This window comes from Entelurus aequoreus, linkage group LG07 (assembly GCF_033978785.1).
Source record: "Entelurus aequoreus isolate RoL-2023_Sb linkage group LG07, RoL_Eaeq_v1.1, whole genome shotgun sequence".
NCBI lineage: Eukaryota > Metazoa > Chordata > Actinopteri > Syngnathiformes > Syngnathidae > Entelurus > Entelurus aequoreus.
The window spans coordinates 17,285,838-17,310,698 of NC_084737.1; the positions used below are offsets into that span (position 1 = coordinate 17,285,838).

The following is a 24,861-nucleotide window of genomic DNA, read 5'->3' on the forward strand; positions in this document are numbered from 1 at the left end:
GCATGTCCTGGCACGCTGCCAGACAGAGTGTTGGATCTTGCTACGGGAGAATTGTGGGTCCGAGACCGCGCCGTGACAAACATGTTTCAAAAAAAGCTGGCACAAGTGGCAAAACAGACTGATAAAGTTGAGGAATGCTCATCAAACACTTATTTGGAACATCCCACAGGTGAATAGGCAAAGTGGGAACAGGTGGGTGCCATGATTGGGTATAAAAGCAGCTTCTATTAGATGCTCAGTCATTCACAAACAAGGATGGGGCGAGGGTCACCACTTTGTCAACAAATGCGTGAGCAAAATGTTGAACAGTTTAAGAACATTTCTCAACCAGCTATTGCAAGGAATTTAGGGATTTCACCATCTACGGTCCGTAATATCATCAAAAGGTTCAGAGAATCTGGAGAAATCACTGCATGTAAGCGACAAAGCCTGTGACCTTGGATCCCTCAGGCGGTACTGCATCAAAAAGTGACATCAGTGTGTAAAGGATATCGCCACATGGGCTCAGGGACACTTCAGAAAACCACTGTCAGTAACTACAGTTGGTCGCTACATCTGTAAGTGCAAGTTAAAACTCTACTATGCAAAGCCAAAGCCATTTATCAACAACACCCAGAAACGCCGCTGGCTTCGCTGGGCCCGAGCTCATCTAAGATAGTAATAATAATGGATTAGATTTATATAGCGCTTTTCTAGACACTCAAAGCTCTTCACAGAGAAGTGAGAACCCATCATTCATTCACACCAGGTGGTGGTAAGCTACTTTCGTAGCCACAGCTGCCCTAAGGTAGACTAATGGAAGCGTGGCTGCCAGTTTGCGGCAACGGCCCCTCCGACCACCACCTATAATTCATCAACCAGTGTGAGCGGCACTGGGGGCAAGGGTGAAGTGACCTGCCCAAGGACACAACGGCAGCGGTTTGGATGGTAAGAAGCGGGGAGCGAACTCGCAACCCTTAGGTTTCTGGCACGGCCGCTCTACCCATGACGCCCCAAGATGGACTGATGTAAAAATTGTTCCGTCGTCTGACGAGTCCACATTTCAAATTGTTTTTGGAATCTGTGGAAAAGAACCATCCGGATTGTTATAGGTGCAAAGTTGAAAAGCCAGCATCTGTGATGGTATGGGGGTGTATTAGTGCCCAAGACATGGGTAACTAAACATCTGTGAAGGCACCGTTAATGCTGAAAGGTACATACAGGTTTTGGAGCAACATATGTTGCCATCTAAGCAACGTTATCATGGACGCCCCTGCTTATTTCAGCAAGACAATGCCAAGCCACGTGTTACATCAACGTGGCCTCATAGTAAAAGAGTGCGGGTACTAGACTGGCCTGCCTGTAGTCCAGACCTGTCTCCCATTGAAAATGTGTGGCGCATTATGAAGGGTAAAATACCACAACGGCCTGTTGAACAACTTAAGCTGAATGGGAAGAATGGGAAAGAATTCCACCTGAAAAGCTTCAAAAATGTGCCTCCTCAGTTCCCAAACGTTTACTGAGTGTTGTTAAAAGGAAAGGCCATGTAACACAGTGGTAAAAATGCCCCTTTTTTGCAATGTGTTGCTGCCATTAAATTTTAAGTTAAGGATTATTTGCAAATAAAATTACGTTTCTCAGTTCGAACCGTAAATATCTTGTCTTTGCAGTCCATTCAATTGAATATAAGTTGAAAAGGATTTGCAAATAATTGTATTCTGTTTTTATTTACGAATTACACAATATGCCATTTTCACCGGTTTTGGGTTTTGTACAATATATGATTAATTCATAGTAAATACAAACTTTACATCACTTATAAAATATTGATACTACCGCTTAATGACAATTATCTCATCATATTTAATTATGAAGGTCAACAAACTTCACTTTTGTTAGTTGTGTATTTAATGCACACTCGGTGTAATATTATAATAATGCACTAATATTAGACATGTTCCACGGTTAACATTAAGTAGTGAAATGAGGCCACAGTTTATTGTCACAACAATCCCAAGTTTGTGTGTGATGTCGTCTTGGTGACATCACGCATCCAATGGGCGTGGCCTGTTTCCATTGCACAATGACGACACGCTGTCCAGGGATTAGCCTGGCCCTCGGCCACGTGCATCTTCTGAATAATTACCGCATGACTTCACGAGTCACACATCTGCCTTCGATTGGCCCCCATTTTTCATCCGAATACGAAAAGTATAGTAGTCACTTTTATTTCCACTCTTCTCTATGAAACTTGGACTATGGGATGGATGTGTCATCGTTGGTAGTAAATATTGCATCATGTTCCATCAGAGGACTTTGATGTCTCTCCATCCGTCCATTTTATACCGCTTGTCCCGTTCGGGGTCGCGGGGGGTTGCTGGAGCCTATCTCTGCTGCACATGGGCGGAAGGCGGGGTGCACCCTGGACAAGTCGCCACCTCATCGCAGGGCCAACACAGATAGACAGACAACATTCACATGAACATGGACATATTTATTGTGTGTTATTATTAGTTATTTGTATCAACATGATGTCATTCCATAACTTGTTATTCTTCAACTAAGTCATGACTGAGAATCAAACTAACCAAATACGAACAATTAAGAAGTTAATTCATTAATAGATATTTCAGTGAATGAATGAAAGTAGAACTGTTGTTTCTCACTCTCTCCTTCTCTCTCTTTCTCTCTCTCTCTCCCCCCCTCTCTCTCGCTCTTTCTCTCCTCCTCTCCTCCCTCATAAAAAGGAGGGAGCCCATTTTTACGCTCATGTTTCTTGCAGCAGCACAGCGACGCTGACATCAAGGTAGGAAAAAGATCACATTTCAAACTGTATCGTCTTTTTGTGTAAAGTTACACTTTCTCCTTCCTTGTGGACAAAAACATGTCGCGCATTATTTCCTGTGTTTAATACTGAAAAAAAGCAAAACAATGTTTGCACGTGTGTGTGTGTGTGTGTGTGTGTGTGTGTGTGTGTGTGTGTGTGTGTGTGTGTGTGTGTGTGTGAGAAATGTGCAGCTCTTAAGGGTAAGGGGTCAGCTTTTAGCCCCTAGCAAAGCAAAACTCAAAACTCCCTTTAACTCATTTAACTCACTTTAACTCTCTATTGCTGAGTTTAACTCACTTAAAACTATTTAACTCAATTAACTTATACTCACTTTAACTTATTTTAACTCACTTCAAACAAATTAACTCACCTAACTCACTTGAACTCACTTCACACACTTTAAATTACGGTACACATTTTAACTCACTTTGAACACTTGAACTCATATTAACTCACTTTAACTCTCTTCAAAACAATTCAACTCACTTTAAGTCACTTAACTCACTTAAATATAACTTTAAAAACTTTAACTCACAACACTTACTTTAACTCCCGTCAAACACTTTAGCTCACTTTAACTCACCTAAACACTCTTTAAAACACTTTGACCCACTTAACTCACTTTTAACTCTTTTTAACTTACTTTAACACATTTTAACTCACTTTGATCCTCTTAACTCACTTAAACTCCCTTTAACTCTTTTTATCTCACTTAAACTCACTTTAATTCCATGTAACTCCCTTTAAAACACTTGTCTCACTTTAACTCCCTTTAACTCCGTTTGAAACGCTTAACTCCATTTAACTTACTTTAACTACCTTTGTCTCATGTTAACTCCCTTTCACTCCCTTTAACTAAGTCACTGTAAAACACTTTAAATCACTTTATTTTTCCTTAGCTCCCTTTAAAACTCTTAACTCACTTTAACTCCCTTTGTCTCATTTTGACTCCCTTTAACTCAGTTTAACTCCCTGTGACCCCCTTTAAAACATGTAACTCCCTTTAACTCCTTTTAACTCACTTTAACTCAATTTAACGCCTTTCTTTAACTCCCTTTAAAACACCTACCTCCCTTTAACTCCCTTTAACTCTCTTTAACTCCTTTTAAAACAATTAACTCCCTTTCACTCCCTTTAACTAACTTTAACTCACTTTAAAACCCTTAACTCACTCTCACTCCCTTTAAGCGACTTTGAGCTTGAGCCGCCTGGGGACTCTTCCAGAAGCGTGGTGTGTTGAGAGCATCTTGGTGGTTAACTCCCTTTTACTTACTTTAACTAGCTTTAACTATCTTTAAAACATGTTAACTCATGTTCACTCCCTTTAACTAACTTTAACTCCCTTTAAAACACTTAACTCCCTTTCACTCCCTTTAACTAACTTTAACTATATTTAAACTCCCTTTATAACACTTAAATCCCTTTCCTTCCCTTTAACTAACTTTAACTCACTTTAAAACACTTAACTCCCTTTAACTCCCTGTAACTCCCTTTAAGTGACTTTGTCTGGCTGTGGCTGACGTATTGACGTGTTGAGAACATGTTGTTGGTTAACTTCCTTTAAGTGACTTAATCTGTCTATGGCTGACTTGTTGACATGTTGAGAGCCTGTTGGTGGTTAACTCCCTCTAACTCCTTATAAGTGACTTAGTCTGACTGTGGCTGTTGAGGGCATGTTGGTGGTTAACTCCCTCTAAGTGACTTACTCTGACTGTGGCTGACTTGTTGGCGTGTTAAGACATGTTGGTGGTTAACTCTCTCTAACTCCCTCTAACTCCCTGTAAGTGACTTAGTCTAAATGTGGCTGTTGAGAGCATGTTGTTGGTTAACTCCCTCTAACTCCCACTAACTCCCTTTAAGTGACTTAGTCTGTCTGTGGCTGAGTTGTTGACGTGTTGAGAACAAGTTTGTGGTTAAACTCTTTAACTCCCTCTAGCTCCTTTTAAGTGACTTAGTCTAAATGTGGCTGACTTGTTGGAATGTTGAAAGCATGTTGGTGGTTAACTCCCTCTAACTCCCTTTAAGTGACTTAGTCTGTCTGTGGCTGACTTGTTGACATGTTGAGAACATGTTGTTGGTTGACTCCCTTTAACTCCCTCTAACTACCTCTAACTCCCTTTAAGTGACTTAGTCTCACTGTGGCTGACTTGTTGAGAGCATGTTGGTGGTTAACTCCCCTTAACTCCCTCTAACTGACTTTAAGTGACTTAGTCTGACTGTGGCTGTTGAGAGCATGTTGTTCGTTAACTCTCTCTAACTCCCTATAAGTGATGTAGTCTGACTGTGGCTGTTGAGAGCATGTTGGTGATTAACTCGGAACTCCCTCTATCTCCCTGTAAGTGACTTAGTCTGACTGTGGCTGTTGAGAGCATGTTGGTGATTAACTCCCTCTAACTCCCTGTAAGTGACTTAGTCTGATTGTGGCTATTGAGAGCATGTTGGTGATTAACTCCCTCTAACTCCGTGTAAGTGACGTAGTCTGACTGTGGCTGTTGAGAGCATGTTGGTGATTAACTCCCTCTAACTCCCTACAAGTGACTTAGTCTGACTGTGGCTGTTGAGAGCATGCTGGTGGTTAACTCCCTCTAACTCCCTTTAAGAGACTTAGTCTGACTGTGGCTGTTGAGAGCATGTTGGTGATTAACTCTCTCTAACTCCCACTAACTCCCTTTAAGTGACTTAGTCTGTCTGTGGCTGAGTTGTTGACGTGTTGAGAACACGTTTGTGGTTAAACTCTTTAACTCCCTCTAACTCCTTTTAAGTGACTTAGTCTAAATGTGGCTGACTTGTTGGCATGTTGAAAGCATGTTGGTGGTTAACACCCTCTAACTCCCTTTAAGTGACTTAGTCTGTCTGTGGCTGACTTGTTGACATGTCGAGAACATGTTGTTGGTTGACTCCCTTTAACTCCCTCTAACTCCCTTTAACTCCCTCTAACTCCCTTTAAGTGACTTAGTCTCACTGTGGCTGACTTGTTGAGAGCATGTTGGTGGTTAACTCCCCTTAACTTCCTCTAACTGACTTTAAGTGACTTAGTCTGACTGTGGCTGTTGAGAGCATGTTGTTCGTTAACTCTCTCTAACTCCCTATAAGTGATGTAGTCTGATTGTGGCTGTTGAGAGCATGTTGGTGGTTAACTCCCTGTAAGGGACTTAGTCTGACTGTAACTGACTTGTTGGTGTGTTGAAAGCATGTTGGTGGTTAACTCCCTATAACTCCCTGTAAGCGACTTAGTCTGAATGTGGCTGTTGAGAGCATGTTGGTGGTTAACTCCCTCTAACTCCCTTTAAGTGACTTAGTCAGACTGTGGCTGACATGTTGGCGTGTTGAGAGCATGTCGGTGGTTAACTCCCTCTAACTCCTAGTAAGTGGCTGACTTGTTGGCATATTGAAAGCATGTTAACTCCCTAAGTGACTTAGTCTGACTGTGGCTGTTGAGAGCATGTTGGTGGTTAACTCCCTCTAACTCCCTTTAAGTGACTTAGTCTGACTGTGGCTGACTTGTTGGCGTGTTGAAAGCATGTTGGTGGTTAACTCCCTATAACTCCCTGTAAGCGACTTAGTCTGAATGTGGCTGTTTAGAGCATGTTGGTGGTTAACTCCCTCTAACTCCTTTTAAGTGACTTAGTCAGACTGTGGCTGACATATTGGCGTGTTGAGAGCATGTCAGTGGTTAACTCCCTCTAACTCCTAGTAAGTGGTTGACTTGTTGGCGTATTGAGAGCATGTTAACTCCCTAAGTGACTTAGTCTGACTGTGGCTGTTGAGAGCATGTTGATGGTTAACTCCCTCTAACTCCCTTTAAGTGACTTAGTCAGACTGTGGCTGACATCTTGGCGTGTTGAGAGCATGTCGGTGGTTAACTCCCTCTAACTCCTGGTAAGTGGCTGACTTGTTGGCGTATTGAGAGCATGTTAACTCCCTAAGTGACTTAGTCTGACTGTGGCTGTTGAGAGCATGTTGGTGGTTAACTCCCTCTAACTTCCTTTAAGTGACTTAGTCTGACTGTGGCTGACTTTTTGGCGTGTTGACAGCATGTTGGTGGTTAACTCCCTAAGTGACTTAGTCTGACTGTGGCTGACTTGTTGGCATATTGAGAGCTTGTTAACTCCCAACGTGACTTAGCCTGACTGTGGCTGTTGAGAGCATGTTGGTGGTTAACTCCCTCTAACTCACTTTAAGTGACTTAGTCTGACTGTGGCTGACTTGTTGGCATGTTGTAAGCATGTTGGTGGTTAACTCCCTAAGTAACTTAGTCTGACTGTGGCTGTTCACAGCATGTTGGTGGTTAACTCCCTCTAACTCCCTTTAAGTGACTTAGTCTGATTGTGGCTGACTTGTTGGCGTGTTGAGAGCATGTTGTTGGTTAACTCCCTAAGTGACTTAGTCTGACTGTGGCTGTTGACAGCATGTTGGTTGTTAACCCCCTCTAACTCCTTTTAAGTGACTTTGTCTGTCTGTGGCTGACTTGTTGACGTGTTGAGAGCACGTTTGTGGTTAACTCCCTCTAACTCCCTTTAAGGGACTGTTGGCGTGTTGAGAGCATGTTGGTGGTTAACTCCCTAAGCGACTTAGTCTGACTGTGGCTGTTGAGGGCATGTTGGTGGTTAACTCCCTCTAACTCCCTTTAAGTGACTGTTGGCGTGTTGAGAGCATGTTGGTGGTTAACTCCCTAAGTGACTTAGTCTGACTGTGGCTGTTGACAGCATGTTGGTGGTTAACTCCCTCTAACTCCCTTTAAGTGACTTAGTCTGACTTGTTGGCGTGTTGAGAGCATGTTGGTGGTTAACTCCCTATAACTCCCTGTAAGGGACTTAGTCTGAATGTGGCTGTTGAGAGGATGTTGGTGGTTAACTCCCTCTAACTCCCTTTAAGTGACTTAGTCAGACTGTGGCTGACATGTTGGTGTGTTGAGAGCATGTTGGTGGTTAACTCCCTCTAACTCCCTTTAAGTGACTTAGTTTGACTTGTTGGCGTGTTGAGCGCATGTTGGTGGTTAACTCTCTCTAACTCCTAGTAAGTGACTTACTCTGACTGTGGCTGTTGAGAGCATGTTGGTGGTTAACTCCCTCTAACTCACTTTAAGTGACTTAGTCTGACTGTGGCTGATTTGTTGGCATGTTGAGAGCATGTTAGTGGTTAACTCCCTAAGTGACTTACTCTGACTGTGGCTGTTGAGAGCATGTTAGTGGTTAACTCCCTAAGTGACTTACTCTGACTGTGGCTGTTGACAGCATGTTGGTGGTTAACTCCCTCTAACTCACTTTAAGTGACTTAGTCTGACTGTGGCTGACTTGTTGGCATGTTAAGAGCATGTTAACTCCCTAAGTGACTTAGTATGACTGTGGCTGCTGAGAGCATGTTAGTGGTTTCCTCCCTTTAACTCAATTTAAGTGACTTTAAGCTACTTAGTCTGACTGTGGCTGACTTGTTGGCGTATTGAGAGATTGTTAACTCCCAAAATGACTGTGGCTGTTGAGGGCATGTTGGTGGTTAACTCCCTTTAAGTGACTTAGTCTGTCTGTGGCTGACTTGTTGACGTGTTGAAAGCATGTTTGTGGTTAACTTCCTCTAACTCCTTATAAGTGACTTAGTCTGACTGTGGCTGTTGAGGGCATGTTGGTTGTTAACTCCCTTTAAGTGACTGTTGGCGTGTTGAGAGCATGTTGGTGGTTAACTCCCTAAGTGACTTAGTCTGACTGTGGCTGTTGACAGCATGTTGGTGGTTAACTCCCTCTAACTCTCTTTAAGTGACTTAGTCTGACTTGTTGGCATGTTGAGAGCATGTTGTTGGTTAACTCTGTAAGTGACTTAGTCCAACTGTGGCTGTTGAGAGCATGTTGGTGGTTAACTTCCTCTAACTCCCTTTAAGTGACTTAGTCTGACAGTGGCTGACTTGTTGGCATGTTGAGAGCATGTTGGTGGTTAACTCCCTAAGTGACTTAGTCTGACTGTGGCTGTTGACAGCATGTTGGTGGTTAACTCCCTAAGTGACTTATTCTGACTGTGGCCGACTTGTTGGCGTGTTGAGAGCATGTTGGTGGTTAACTCCCTAAGTGACTTAGTCTGACTGTGGCTGTTGACAGCATGTTGGTGGTTAACTCCCTTTAAGTGACTTAGTCTGACTGTGGCTGACTTGTTGGCGTGTTGAGAGCATGTTGGTGGTTAACTCTGTAAGTGACTTAGTCTAACTGTGGCTGTTGAGAGCATGTTGGTGGTTAACTCCCTCTAACTCCCTTTAAGTGACTTAGTCTGACTTGTTGGCATGTTGGTGGTTAACTCCCTAAGTGACTTTGTCTGACTGTGGCCGAGAACATGTTAGTGGTTAACTCCCTAAGTGACTTAGTCTGACTGTGGCTGTTGACAGCATGTTGGTGGTTAACTCCCTCTAACTCTCTTTAAGTGACTTAGTCTGACTTGTTGGCATGTTGAGAGCATGTTGTTGGTTAACTCTGTAAGTGACTTAGTCTAACTGTGGCTGTTGAGAGCATGTTGGTGGTTAACTTCCTCTAACTCCCTTTAAGTGACTTAGTCTGACTGTGGCCGACTTGTTGGCATGTTGAGAGCATGTTGGTGGTTAACTCCCTAAGTGACTTAGTCTGACTGTGGCTGTTGACAGCATGTTGGTGGTTAACTCCCTAAGTGACTTATTCTGACTGTGGCCGACTTGTTGGCGTGTTGAGAGCATGTTAGTGGTTAACTCCCTAAGTGACTTAGTCTGACTGTGGCTGTTGACAGCATGTTGGTGGTTAACTCCCTTTAAGTGACTTAGTCTGACTGTGGCTGACTTGTTGGCGTGTTGAGAGCATGTTGGTGGTTAACTCTGTAAGTGACTTAGTCTAACTGTGGCTGTTGAGAGCATGTTGGTGGTTAACTCCCTCTAATTCCCTTTAAGTGACTTAGTCTGACTTGTTGGCATGTTGAGAGCATGTTGGTGGTTAACTCCCTAAGTGACTTTGTCTGACTGTGGCCGACTTGTTGGCGTGTTGAGAGCATGTTAGTGGTTAACTCCCTAAGTGACTTAGTCTGACTGTGGCTGTTGACAGCATGTTGGTGGTTAACTCCCTTTAAGTGACTTAGTCTGACTGTGGCTGACTTGTTGGCGTGTTGAGAGCATGTTGGTGGTTAACTCTGTAAGTGACTTAGTCTAACTGTGGCTGTTGAGAGCATGTTGGTGGTTAACACCCTCTAACTCCCTTTAAGTGACTTAGTCTGACTTGTTGGCATGTTGAGAGCATGTTGGTGGTTAACTCCCTAAGTGACTTTGTCTGACTGTGGCCGACTTGTTGGCGTGTTGACAGCATGTTAGTGGTTAACTCCCTAAGTGACTTAGTCTGACTGTGGCTGTTCACAGCATGTTGGTGGTTAACTCCCTAAGTGACTAAGTCTGACTTGTTGGCATGTTGAGAGCATGTTGTTGGTTAACTCTGTAAGTGACTTAGTCTAACTGTGGCTGTTGACAGCATGTTGGTGGTTAACTCCCTAAGTGACTTAGTCTGACTGTGGCTGTTGACAGCATGTTGGTGGTTAACTCCCTAAGTGACTTAGTCTGACTGTGGCTGACTTGTTGGCATGTTGACAGCATGTTGGTGGTTAACTCCCTAAGTGACTTAGTCTGACTGTGGCTGTTGACAGCATGTTGGTGGTTAACTCCCTAAGTGACTTAGTCTGACTGTGGCTGTTGACAGCATGTTGGTGGTTAACTCCCTAAGTGACTTAGTCTAACTGTGGCTGTTGACAGCATGTTGGTGGTTAACCCCCTAAGAGACTAAGTCTGACTTGTTGGCATGTTGAGAGCATGTTGTTGGTTAACTCTGTAAGTGACTTAGTCTAACTGTGGCTGTTGACAGCATGTTGGTGGTTAACTCCCTAAGTGACTTAGTCTGACTGTGGCTGTTGACAGCATGTTGGTGGTTAACTCCCTAAGTGACTTAGTCTGACTGTGGCTGTTGACAGCATGTTGGTGGTTAACTCCCTAAGTGACTTAGTCTGACTGTGGCTGTTGACAGCATGTTGGTGGTTAACTCCCTAAGTGACTTAGTCTGACTGTGGCTGTTGACAGCATGTTGGTGGTTAACTCCCTAAGTGACTTAGTCTGACTGTGGCTGTTGACAGCATGTTGGTGGTTAACTCCCTAAGTGACTAAGTCTGACTGTGGCTGTTGACAGCATGTTGGTGGTTAACTCCCTCTAACTCCCTTTAAGTGACTTAGTCTGCCTGTGGCTGACTTGTTGGCGTGTTGAGAGCATGTTAGTGGTTAACTCCCTAAGTGACTTAGTCGGCCTGTGGCTGACTTGTTGGCGTGTTGACAGCATGTTAGTGGTTAACTCCCTAAGTGACTTAGTCTGACTGTGGCTGTTGACATCATGTTGGTGGTTAACTCCCTAAGTGACTTAGTCTGACTGTGGCTGTTGACAGCATGTTAGTGGTTAACTCCCTAAGTGACTTAGTCTGACTGTGGCTGTTGACATCATGTTGGTGGTTAACTCCCTAAGTGACTTAGTCTGACTGTGGCTGTTGACATCATGTTGGTGGTTAACTCCCTAAGTGACTTAGTCTGACTGTGGTTGTTGACATCATGTTGGTGGTTAACTCCCTAAGTGACTTAGTCTGACTGTGGCTGTTGACAGCATGTTAGTGGTTAACTCCCTAAGTGACTTAGTCTGACTGAGGCTGTTGACATCATGTTGGTGGTTAACTCCCTCTAACTCCCTTTAAGTGACTTAGTCTGCCTGTGGCTGACTTGTTGGCGTGTTGAAAGCATGTTAGTGGTTAACTCCCTAAGTGACTTAGTCTGACTGTGGCTGTTGACAGCATGTTGGTGGTTAACTCCCTAAGTGACTTAGTCTGACTGTGGCTGTTGACATCATGTTGGTGGTTAACTCCCTTTAAGTGACTTAGTCTGCCTGTGGCTGACTTGTTGGCGTGTTGAGAGCATGTTAGTGGTTAACTCCCTAAGTGACTTAGTCTGACTGTGGCTGTTGACAGCATGTTGGTGGTTAACTCCCTAAGTGACTTAGTCTGACTGTGGCTGTTGACAGCATGTTGGTGGTTAACTCCCTAAGTGACTTAGTCTGACTGTGGCTGTTGACAGAATGTTGGTGGTTAACTCCCTAAGTGACTTAGTCTGACTGTGGCTGTTGACAGCATGTTGGTGGTTAACTCCCTAAGTGACTTAGTCTGACTGTGGCTGTTGACAGCATGTTGGTGGTTAACTCCCTAAGTGACTTAGTCTGACTGTGGCTGTTGACATCATGTTGGTGGTTAACTCCCTCTAACTCCCTTTAAGTGACTTAGTCTGCCTGTGGCTGACTTGTTGGCGTGTTGAGAGCATGTTAGTGGTTAACTCCCTAAGTGACTTAGTCTGACTGTGGCTGTTGACAGAATGTTGGTGGTTAACTCCCTAAGTGACTTAGTCTGACTGTGGCTGTTGACAGCATGTTGGTGGTTAACTCCCTAAGTGACTTAGTCTGACTGTGGCTGTTGACAGCATGTTGGTGGTTAACTCCCTAAGTGACTTAGTCTGACTGTGGCTGTTGACAGCATGTTGGTGGTTAACTCCCTAAGTGACTTAGTCTGACTGTGGCTGTTGACATCATGTTGGTGGTTAACTCCCTCTAACTCCCTTTAAGTGACTTAGTCTGCCTGTGGCTGACTTGTTGGCGTGTTGAAAGCATGTTAGTGGTTAACTCCCTAAGTGACTTAGTCTGACTGTGGCTGTTGACATCATGTTGGTGGTTAACTCCCTAAGTGACTTAGTCTGACTGTGGCTGTTGACATCATGTTGGTGGTTAACTCCCTTTAAGTGACTTAGTCTGCCTGTGGCTGACTTGTTGGCGTGTTGAGAGCATGTTAGTGGTTAACTCCCTAAGTGACTTAGTCTGACTGTGGCTGTTGTGTTGGCGGCAGACACGTGTGAGGTCATGTGCTCTGCAAGGGACATCCTCTGAAGGAATGGAGCGGCGCACAAAGACATCATTGATGGAGGACTTCACACGCGGCGTTTGTGTTCGTCTCCCATTTATGACAAGTGCTTTTCTGTCGAATGAAAAGTTATGACCGGCTCACATAAACACAACGTTCAAGATAGTAAAAGTTTGAAAGTTTCCTGCTTCGAAACGTTGCTTGTTGTCTCCACACGTCCAAGGTCAATAAACAAATGAGTTTGTGGCGTGTGTCGACCATCTGTTACCTTCAGAAAGATCTGGTCTCCGTGGAAACCAACAGCTTGTTGAAAATGTCAACAACTCTTTAGTCAGGCTGATATTTGATTGATGTTTTTACAGCTCCCATCGGATGCAACGAGTCCCAAGTCTGTTGTAGCCATGCAAAGAAAGCACAAACACAAGATAAAAGCCAACTGATGTCTTCCTCAAATCAACTTTGGAAGGAAACATCTTCACATGGTTTTGATTTTTATTTGTAATGGAAACATTAGAGTGTCCTGGTTCAACTTGATCACTTTCTAGGATATTAATGAATGAAAGACACTTATTACCTATGTCTGTGTGCTATTGTGTGCTTAGCTGTTGTGTAGCTGCCTTTAGTCTAGCATGTATACCTTTTGTAAATGACTTAAAGGCCTACTGAAATTAATTTTTTTTATTTAAACGGGGATAGCAGATCTATTCTATGTGTCATACTTGATCATTTCGCGATATTGCCATATTTTTGCTGAAAGGATTTAGTATAGAACAACGACGATAAAGATTGCAACTTTTGGTATCTGATAAAAAAAAAGGCTTGCCCCTACCGGAAGTAGCGTGACGTAGTCAGTTGAACATATACGCAAAGTTCCCTATTGTTTACAATGATGGCCGCATGAAGTGAGAGAGATTCGGACCGAGAAAGCGACAATTTCCCCATTAATTTGAGCGAGGATGAAAGATTTGTGGATGAGTAAAGTGCAAGTGAAGGACTAGTGGGGAGTTGAAGCTATTCAGATAGGGAAGATGCTGTGAGAGCCGGGGGTGACCTGATATTCAGCTGGGAATGACTACAACAGTAAATAAACACAAGACATATATATACTCTATTAGCCACAACACAACCAGGCTTATATTTAATATGCCACAAATTAATCCTGCATAAAAACACCTACGTGTTTGTTATGCTAGCTCCTCTGCTAGCTCCTAGCTCCATAGAACACGCCAATACAATTCAAACACCTGATCAACACACACAATCACTCAGCCCAAAAGACCGTTCACCTAACCCAAGGTTCATAAAGCTTATATATTTTTAAAAAGTTACGTACGTGACGCGCACATACGGTCAAGCTATCAAATGTTTAGCAGCCAAGGCTGCATACTCACGGTACCTGGTATTCAGCTGGGAATGACTACAACAGTAAATAAACACAAGACATATATTTACTCTATTAGCCACAACACAACCAGGCTTATATTTAATATGCCACAAATTAATCCTGCATAAAAACACCTGCGTGTTTGTTATGCTAGCTCCTAGCTCCTATGCTAGCTCCTAGCTCCATAGAACACGCCAATACAATTCAAACACCTGATCAACACACACAAGCACTCAGCCCAAAAGACCGTTCACCTAACCCAAGGTTCATAAAGCTTATATATTTTAAAAAAGTTACGTACATACGCAAAAAAAAGTTGCGCACATACGGTCAAGCGATCAAATGTTTAGAAGCCAAAGCTGCATACTCACAGTAGCACGTCTGCGTCTTTGTCATCCAAATCAAAGTAATCCTGGTAAGAGTCTGTGTTGTCCCAGTTCTCTACAGGCGTCTGTGTATCGAAGTCAAAAGTCCTCCTGGTTAGAGTCTCTGTTATCCGAGTTCTTCCATCTTGACTGCATCTTTCGGGAATGTAAACAAAGAAGCGCCGGCTGTGTACTGTTGTTGCTGACTACGTTCGAAAAATACGTCCATTTCGCACCGACAACTTTCTTCTTTGCTTGCTCAGCTTCTTTCTCCATAATGCAATGAACATGATTGCAACAGATTCACGAACACAGATGTCCAGAATACTGTGGAATTATGAAATGAAAACAGAGCTTTTTCGTATTGGCTTCAATGTGGAAGGCATACCCGTGTTCGCCGGGCTACGTCACGCGCATACGTCATCCTCAGAGGCGTTTCGAACCGGAAGTTTAGCGGCAAATTTAAAATGTCACTTTATAAGTTAACCCGGCCGTATTGGCATGTGTTATAATGTTAAGATTTCATCATTGATATATAAACTATCAGACTGCGTGGTCGGTAGTAGTGGGTTTCAGTAGGTCTTTAAGTCAAATAGAAGAAAATGTGAGGTCAACGGAGGACATTTATATGTTAGCTGGCTGTCCAGCTTCGCACAAGAAAACACTGCTTACATTGCACATGATATCACACACAAGTAAACACTCTGCAAGACTGCTTGTATTGCACATGATATCACACACAAGTAAACACACTGCAGGACTGCTTGTATCGCACATGATATCACACACAAGTAAACACACCACAGGACTGATTGTGTAACACATGATATAACACACAAGTAAACACGCCGCAGGACCACTTATATCGCACATGATATCACACACAACTAAACACGCTGCAGGACTGATTTCATCGCACATGATATCACACACAAGTAAACACACTGCAGGACTGCTTGTATGGCACATGATATCACACAAAAGTAAACACGCTGCAGGACTGATTTCATCGCACATGATATCACACACAAATAAACACACTGCAGGGCTGATTGTATCGCACATGATATCACACACAAGTAAACACGCCACATGACTGCTTATATCGCACATGATACCACACACAAGTAAACAGGCCGTAGGACTGATTGTATCGCACATGATATCACACACAAGTAAACATGCTGCAAGACTGATTTCATTGCACATGATATCACACACAAGTAAACACACTACAGGACTTCTTGTATTGCACATGATATCACACACAAGGAAACAGGCTGCAGGACTGATTGTATCGCACATGATATCACACACAAGTAAACATGCTGCAAGACTGATTTCATCGCACATGATATCACACACAAATAAACACGCTGCAGGACTGATTGTATCGCACATGATATCACACACAAGTAAACACGCCGCAGGACTGCTTATATTGCACATGATATTACACACAAGTAAACATGCTGCAAGACGGACTTCATTGCACATGATATCACACACAAGTAAACACACTACAGGACTTCTTGTATTGCACATAATATCACACACAAGGAAACAGGCTGCAGGACTGATTTCATCGCACATGATATCACACACAAGTAAACATGCTGCAAGACTGATTGTATCGCACATGATATCACACACAAGTAAACAGGCCGCAGGACGGATTGTATCGCACATGATTCAGCCCTTTGAGACACTTGTGATTTAGGGCTATATAAATAAACATTGATTGATTGATCGATTGATATCTCCCACAAGTAAACACACTGCAGGACTTCTTGTATTGCACATAATATCACACACAAGTGAACACTCTGCAGGACTGCTTGTATCGCACATGATATCCCACACAAGTAAACAAGCTGCAAGATTGATTTCATCGCACATGATATCACACACAAATAAACACGCTGCAGGACTAATTGTATCGCACATGATATCACACAAAAGTAAACAGGCCGTAGGACTGATTGTATCGCACATGATATCACACACAAGTAAACATGCTGCAAGACTGATTTCATCGCACTTGATATCACACACAAACAAACACGCTGCAGGACTAATTGTATTGCACATGATATCACACACAAGTAAACAGGCCGTAGGACTGATTGTATCGCACATGATATCACACACAAGTAAACATGCTGCAAGACTGATTTTAATCGCACATGATATCACACACAAGTAAACACGCTGCAGGATTTCTTGTATCGCACATGATATCACACACAAGTAAACTCACTGCAAAATTGATTTCATTGCACATGATATCACACACAAATAAACACGGTGCAGGACTGATTGTATCGCACATGATATCACACACAAGTAAACATGCTGCAAGACTGATTTCATTGCACATGATATCACACACAAGTAAACACACTACAGGACTTCTTGTATTGCACATGATATCACACACTAGGAAACAGGCTGCAAGACTGATTTCATTGCACATGATATCACACACAAGTAAACACTCTGCAGGACTGCTTGTATCGCACATGATATCACACACAAGTAAACTCACTGCAAGATTGATTTCATTGCACATGATATCACACACAAACAAACACGCTGCAGGACTAATTGTATTGCACATGATATCACACACAAGTAAACAGGCCGTAGGACTGATTGTATCGCACATGATATCACACACAAGTAAACATGCTGCAAGACTGATTTTAATCGCACATGATATCACACACAAGTTAACACGCTGCAGGACTTCTTGTATCGCACATGATATTACACACAAGTAAACACGCCGCAGGACTGCTTATATTGCACATGATATTACACATAAGTAAACACTCTGCAGGACTGCTTGTATCGCACATTATATCACACACAAGTAAACTCACTGCAAGATTGATTTCCTTGCACATGATATCACACACAAATAAACACGGTGCAGGACTGATTGTATCGCACATGATATCACACACAAGTAAACATGCTGCAAGACTGATTTCATTGCACATGATATCACACACAAGTAAACACACTACAGGACTTCTTGTATTGCACATGATATCACACACTAGGAAACAGGCTGCAGGACTGATTTCATTGCACATGATATCACACACAAGTAAACATGCTGCAAGACTGATTGTATCACACATGATATCACACACAAATAAACACGCTGCAAGATTGATTTTATCGCACATGATATCACACACAAGTAAACACGCCGCAGGACTGCTTATATTGCACATGATATTACACACAAGTAAACACGCTGCAGGACTGCTTGTATCGCACATGATATCCCACACAAGTAAACACTCTGCAGGACTGGGATTAAAACATGTCACTAATGTATGAAGTAGTATGCGATATAAACATGTCACTAATATATAAAATATATAAGGTAGTATAAAAAGATATAAAAATGACAAAAAAATGTATATAAAAATATAAGATAGTATAAAAGCACATATTCATGTTGACGATCCTTTTTTCTTTCCGACAGGAACCCTTTTCATGCGGAAGCTGACCAGAGAGGTTTTGTTGCTGGGTGCAGCCAAAATGAGCGCACAAAGACGGGTGCTGCGTGCGTGTTGCGTGCTGCTGGCCCTGCAGATGGCCGCCAGCCAGAAGGACTGCACAGGTGTGGAGTGTCCTCCGGTGCAGCACTGCCTGGAATCGGTGATGGAGCCGGACGCCTGCTGTCCCACCTGCGCCCAGACCGGATGCACCTGCGAGGGCTACCAGTTCTACGACTGCGTGCGGGCAGGCTTCGGCCAAGGGAAAGTCCCTGAGGGCCAGTCCTACCTGGTGGACTTTGGCAGCACGGAGTGTGTTTGTCCCGAGGGAGGCGGGAAGATCAGTTGCCGCTTCATCGAGTGTCCCCAAGTCTCCCACAACTGCATCCACATCCTGCAGCCGGCCGACGGCTGTCCGCAGTGTGGGCGCGTGGGCTGTCGCCATGGCGACAAGACCTACGACGCGGGACACACCTTCCGGCTGGACCGCTGTCAGGTCTGCCACTGTCCCAACGAAGGCGGCAAGTTGATGTGCTCGCCCGTTCCCGGCTGCGAGCGCCGTAGTGCTCATGAGCACAGCAACGACTCTAACACCCTGGCCCCGTACCAGCCAGGTCCGGCCGGTTTTGGCACGGACGACTACGACTACTCTCAGCCCGAGCTGACTCCTTCTACCGCCCAGAGTCTGTTTCCAGCGACTGAAGCTCCGCCTCAGTCAAGCTCCGCCTCCAGCGAGGACAGGACAAGCCAGCCGAGGGGCTCGCAAAAAACCTTGGAAAAGATGAGCGAGGATGAGGTCACCTTGGATCCGGCAGTAGAACGGGAAGAGAAGCCCGGAGAACATGAGGGAGCTGAAGACTTGACACGGAAACACTCAGACCAGAGGAACAAATCATCTGAGGACCACCAGAGGACTCCTGATCAAGAAGAACTCAGCTTGGATCCCTCAGTCCAGTTCCAGCCCACCAGCAGACCTGCAGACAGGATGAGGAAGGATGAAGACCAGACCTCAAAACAACCTCAGAACTTCTCCAACTACCAGACTCAGGATGTCCATGAAGGTAAGGAGTTCAAAATGTTGATGGAAAACTTTGAAATACTGTGTGATCATCTATGGAGGCCAGCAGGGACAATATATATATATATATATATATAAATATATATATATATATATATATATATATATATATATATATATATATATATATATATATATATATATATATATATATATATATATATATGTGTATATATGTATATATATATATATATATATATATATATATATATATATATATATATATATATATATATATATATATATATATATATATATATGCACATATACATACATACATATACATATATATATTTTTATATATATATATATACATATATATATATATATATATATATATATGCACATATACATACATACATATACATATATATATTTTTATATATATATATATATATATATATATATATATATTTACGCACATATACATACATATATATATATACGCACATATACATACATACATATACATACGTACATATATATATATATATATATATTTACGCACATATACATACATATATATATATATATTTACGCACATATACATACATACATATACATACGTGCATATATATATATATATGTCTTAATTAGATTATCCAAAAAATAGTGCTCGATACCGTGGTAGAGCGTTATTTGTATGTGTGGGAAAAAATCACAAGACTATTTCATCTCTACAGGCCTGTTTCATGAGGGGTTTCCTCAATCCTCAGGATTGAGGAAACCCCTCATGAAACAGGCCTGTAGAGATGAAATAGTCTTGTGATTTTTTCCCACACATACATATGTATATATATATGTATACACACATATACATACATACATATGTATATATCTACAGTACATATATATATATATATATATATATATATATATATATATATATATATATATATATATATATATATATATATATATATATATATATATATATGTATATATCAGTGACGTGCGGTGAGGTTCATGGCTGGTGAGGCACTGACTTCATCACAGTCAGATTTACAAACATATGAACCCTAAAGAGTATCTTATTCACCATTTGATTGGCAGCAGTTAACGGGTTATGTTTAAAAGCTCATACCAGCATTCTTCCCTGCTTGGCACTCAGCATCAAGGGTTGGAATTGGGGGTTAAATCACCAAAAATTATTCCCGGGCGCGGCGCCGCTGTTGCCCACTGCTCCCCTCACCTCCCAGGCGGTGATCAAGGGGATGGGTCAAATGCAGAGGACACATTTCACCACACCTAGTGTGTGTGTGACAATCATTGGTACTTTAACTTAACTTTAACTTTACACTTACAAACTGTAGCACACAAAAAAGCACATTTAATAAAAAAAACGTTATTATGGTCTTACCTTTACTTGTAAGTGCGGGAACAGTGGTGTTCATGTTGGAAGAGTTGTGAATGAATGAAATATGACATCCGTGCTGCAGTCTGCAGGTGTACCTAATATTGTGGCCCTGCGGTCGTTCGCGGCTCCTCCGGCGCGAGCATTGTTGTTTTTGCACTTTTTGGCTTCTTGTTAAGTGACTTTTTTGGGGGGGATTCGGTCTTGCACGTGGAGGGTTTGGGTGTGGGCTTTGGTTGGTGTGGCGCTCCCGTCGGGGCCCGGGGTGCATTCTGCGGCGGGGGTGCTTTAGCCGGCACAAGGAGGCGGGGTTACTGCGAGCCTCCCACAGTGCGTCTTTGCAGCAGTTTTATGATTGCTCAGCACAAGAAATACTTTACACACATACAGTTGTTGACAAAATACACTGTACATTATATACCTCAGCTAACTAAACTATGGAAATGTATAATATAATTCATATAGCAATACGGTCTCACTGCACAGCAGGCCAGCAGTTAGCCGAGTCCGCAATCCATGTGAGGCACAACTGAGTGACGTGCCTCAACTGGCTGCTGATCACCACAAGTCTCTTCTCAGTATTTGAACGGCAAATGTGAAAATTCAGCGATTTTGAATAAAAAGAATCTAAAACTGGTGAAGTTAAATGGAAAATAACTTTATAGTATAATCACTGAATACATATAACAATGAAACATTTTTTTTTTCTTTTTACATTTTTTTTCTTTCCATGATGGCAGGTGAGGCCCCGCCTCACCTGCCTCTAGTGACTGCACGTCACTGATATATATATATATATATATATATATATATATATATATATATATATATATATATATATATATATATATATATATATATATATATATATATATATATATATATACACACACACACACACACGCACACACACACACACACATATATCTACATACATACCAATTATTGATGTTTACGTTGTTTCTTATAGATATCTGCTTCACTGTGAGAACTTTTTGTGGAGTGAATTATAAACGGTAGTAAACAGTTGACATCATAAACAATAGTAACCAGTTGTCAACATAAACAGTAGTAACCAGTTGTCAACATAAAAAGTAGTAACCGGTTGTCAACATAAATGTAGTAACCAGTTGTCAACATAGAAGGTAGTAACCAGTTGTCAAAATAAACATTTTAACTAGTTGTCAACATAAATGTATTAACCACTTGTCAACATAAACAGCAGTAACCAGTGGTCATCATAAACGGTGGTAACCGGTTGTAAACGTAAACGATAGTACCCAGTTATCAACATAAACAATAGTAACCAGTTGTCAACGTAAACGTTAGTAACCAGTTGTCAACATAAACATTAGTAACTAGTTGTCAACATCAACGGTATTAACCAGTTGTCAACGTAAACGGTAGTAACCAGTTGTCAACATAAACGTTAGTAACCAGTTGTCAACATAAACAGTAGTAAACGGTTGTCAACATAAATTGTAGTAACTAGTTGTCAATCTAAACGGTAGTAACTAGTTATCAACATAAACAATAGTAACCAGTTGTCAACATAAAAGATAGTAACCAGTTGTAGATGGAAACGGTAGTAACCAGTTGTCAACATAAATGGCAGTAACCAGTTGTCAACCTAAACAGTAGTAATTAGTTGTCAACATAAACGGTAGTAACTAATTGTCAACATAAACAGTACTAACCAGTTGTCAACATAAACGGTAGTAACCAGTTATTAACATCAACATAGTAACCAGTTGACAACGTAATCAGTAGTAACCAGTTGTCAACATAAACAGTAGTAACCAGTTGTCAACATAAACGGTAGTAACCAGTTATTAACATCAACATAGTAACCAGTTGACAATGTAATCAGTAGTAACCAGTTGTCAACATAAACAGTAGTAACCAGTTGTCAACATAAAAGGTAGTAACCGGTTGTCAACATAAATGTAGTAACCAGTTGTCAACATAGAAGGTAGTAACCAGTTGTCAAAATAAACATTTTAACTAGTTGTCAACATAAATGTAGTAACCACTTGTCAACATAAACAGCAGTAACCGGTGGTCATCATAAACGGTGGTAACCGGTTGTAAACGTAAACGATAGTACCCAGTTATCAACATAAACAATAGTAACCAGTTGTCAACGTAAATGTTAGTAACCAGTTGTCAACGTAAACGTTAGTAACTAGTTGTCAACATCAACGGTATTAACCAGTTGTCAACGTAAACGGTAGTAACCAGTTGTCAACATAAACGTTAGTAACCAGTTGTCAACATAAACAGTAGTAAACGGTTGTCAACATAAATTGTAGTAACTAGTTGTCAATCTAAACGGTAGTAACTAGTTATCAACATAAACGATAGTAACCAGTTGTCAACATAAAAGATAGTAACCAGTTGTAGATGGAAACGGTAGTAACCAGTTGTCAACATAAATGGCAGTAACCAGTTGTCAACTTAAACAGTAGTAATCAGTTGTCAACATAAACGGTAGTAACTAATTGTCAACATAAACACTACTAACCAGTTGTCAACATAAACGGTAGTAACCAGTTATTAACATCAACATAGTAACCAGTTGACAACGTAATCAGTAGTAACCAGTTGTCAACATAAACAGTAGTAACCAGTTGTCAACATAAACGGTAGTAACCAGTTATTAACATCAACGTAGTAACCAGTTGACAACGTAATCAGTAGTAACCAGTTGTCAACATAAACAGTAGTAACCAGTTGTCAACATAAAAGGTAGTAACCGGTTGTCAACATAAATGTAGTAACCAGTTGTCAACATAGAAGGTAGTAACCAGTTGTCAAAATAAACATTTTAACTAGTTGTCAACATAAATGTAGTAACCACTTGTCAACATAAACAGCAGTAACCAGTGGTCATCATAAACGGTGGTAACCGGTTGTAAACGTAAACGATAGTACCCAGTTATCAACATAAACAATAGTAACCAGTTGTCAACGTAAATGTTAGTAACCAGTTGTCAACATAAACGTTAGTAACTAGTTGTCAACATCAACGGTATTAACCAGTTGTCAACGTAAACGGTAGTAACCAGTTGTCAACATAAACAGTAGTAAACGGTTGTCAACATAAATTGTAGTAACTAGTTGTCAACCTAAACGGTGGTAACTAGTTATCAACATAAACGATAGTAACCAGTTGTCAACCTAAAAGATAGTAACCAGTTGTAGATGGAAACGGTAGTAACCAGTTATCAACATAAATGGCAGTAACCAGTTGTCAACTTAAACAGTAGTAATCAGTTGTCAACATAAACGGTAGTAACTAATTGTCAACATAAACAGTACTAACCAGTTGTCAACATAAACGGTAGTAACCGGTTGTCAACATAAATGTAGTAACCAGTTGTCAACATAAACAGCAGTAACCAGTGGTCATCATAAACGGTGGTAACCGGTTGTAAACGTAAACGATAGTACCCAGTTATCAACATAAACAATAGTAACCAGTTGTCAACGTAAACGTTAGTAACCAGTTGTCAACGTAAACGTTAGTAACTAGTTGTCAACATCAACGGTATTAACCAGTTGTCAACGTAAACGGTAGTAACCAGTTGTCAACATAAACGTTAGTAACCAGTTGTCAACATAAACAGTAGTAAACGGTTGTCAACATAAATTGTAGTAACTAGTTGTCAATCTAAACGGTAGTAACTAGTTATCAACATAAACGATAGTAACCAGTTGTCAACATAAAAGATAGTAACCAGTTGTAGATGGAAACGGTAGTAACCAGTTGTCAACATAAATGGCAGTAACTAGTTGTCAACTTAAACAGTAGTAATCAGTTGTCAACATAAACGGTAGTAACTAATTGTCAACATAAACACTACTAACCAGTTGTCAACATAAACGGTAGTAACCAGTTATTAACATCAACATAGTAACCAGTTGACAACGTAATCAGTAGTAACCAGTTGTCAACATAAACAGTAGTAACCAGTTGTCAACATAAACGGTAGTAACCAGTTATTAACATCAACGTAGTAACCAGTTGACAACGTAATCAGTAGTAACCAGTTGTCAACATAAACAGTAGTAACCAGTTGTCAACATAAAAGGTAGTAACCGGTTGTCAACATAAATGTAGTAACCAGTTGTCAACATAGAAGGTAGTAACCAGTTGTCAAAATAAACATTTTAACTAGTTGTCAACATAAATGTAGTAACCACTTGTCAACATAAACAGCAGTAACCGGTGGTCATCATAAACGGTGGTAACCGGTTGTAAACGTAAACGATAGTACCCAGTTATCAACATAAACAATAGTAACCAGGTGTCAATGTAAATGTTAGTAACCAGTTGTCAACGTAAACGTTAGTAACTAGTTATCAACATCAACGGTATTAACCAGTTGTCAACGTAAACGGTAGTAACCAGTTGTCAACATAAACAGTAGTA

General features: G+C 41.4%; 1 protein-coding gene across 1 annotated transcript in view; it reads left to right on the forward strand.

Annotated features, from left to right (window-relative positions):
* Positions 1-2,763: 2,763 nt before the first annotated feature.
* Positions 2,764-24,861, forward strand: part of fbln2 (fibulin 2) — an 82,045-nt gene continuing 59,947 nt past the window's right edge. Inside the window, exons 1-2 of the mRNA XM_062052743.1 lie at positions 2,764-2,785; positions 17,982-19,055. Of these exons, the coding sequence (XP_061908727.1) occupies positions 17,993-19,055 (1,063 nt within the window). The 5' untranslated portion in view covers positions 2,764-2,785; positions 17,982-17,992. The remainder of the gene's footprint in view (positions 2,786-17,981; positions 19,056-24,861) is intronic.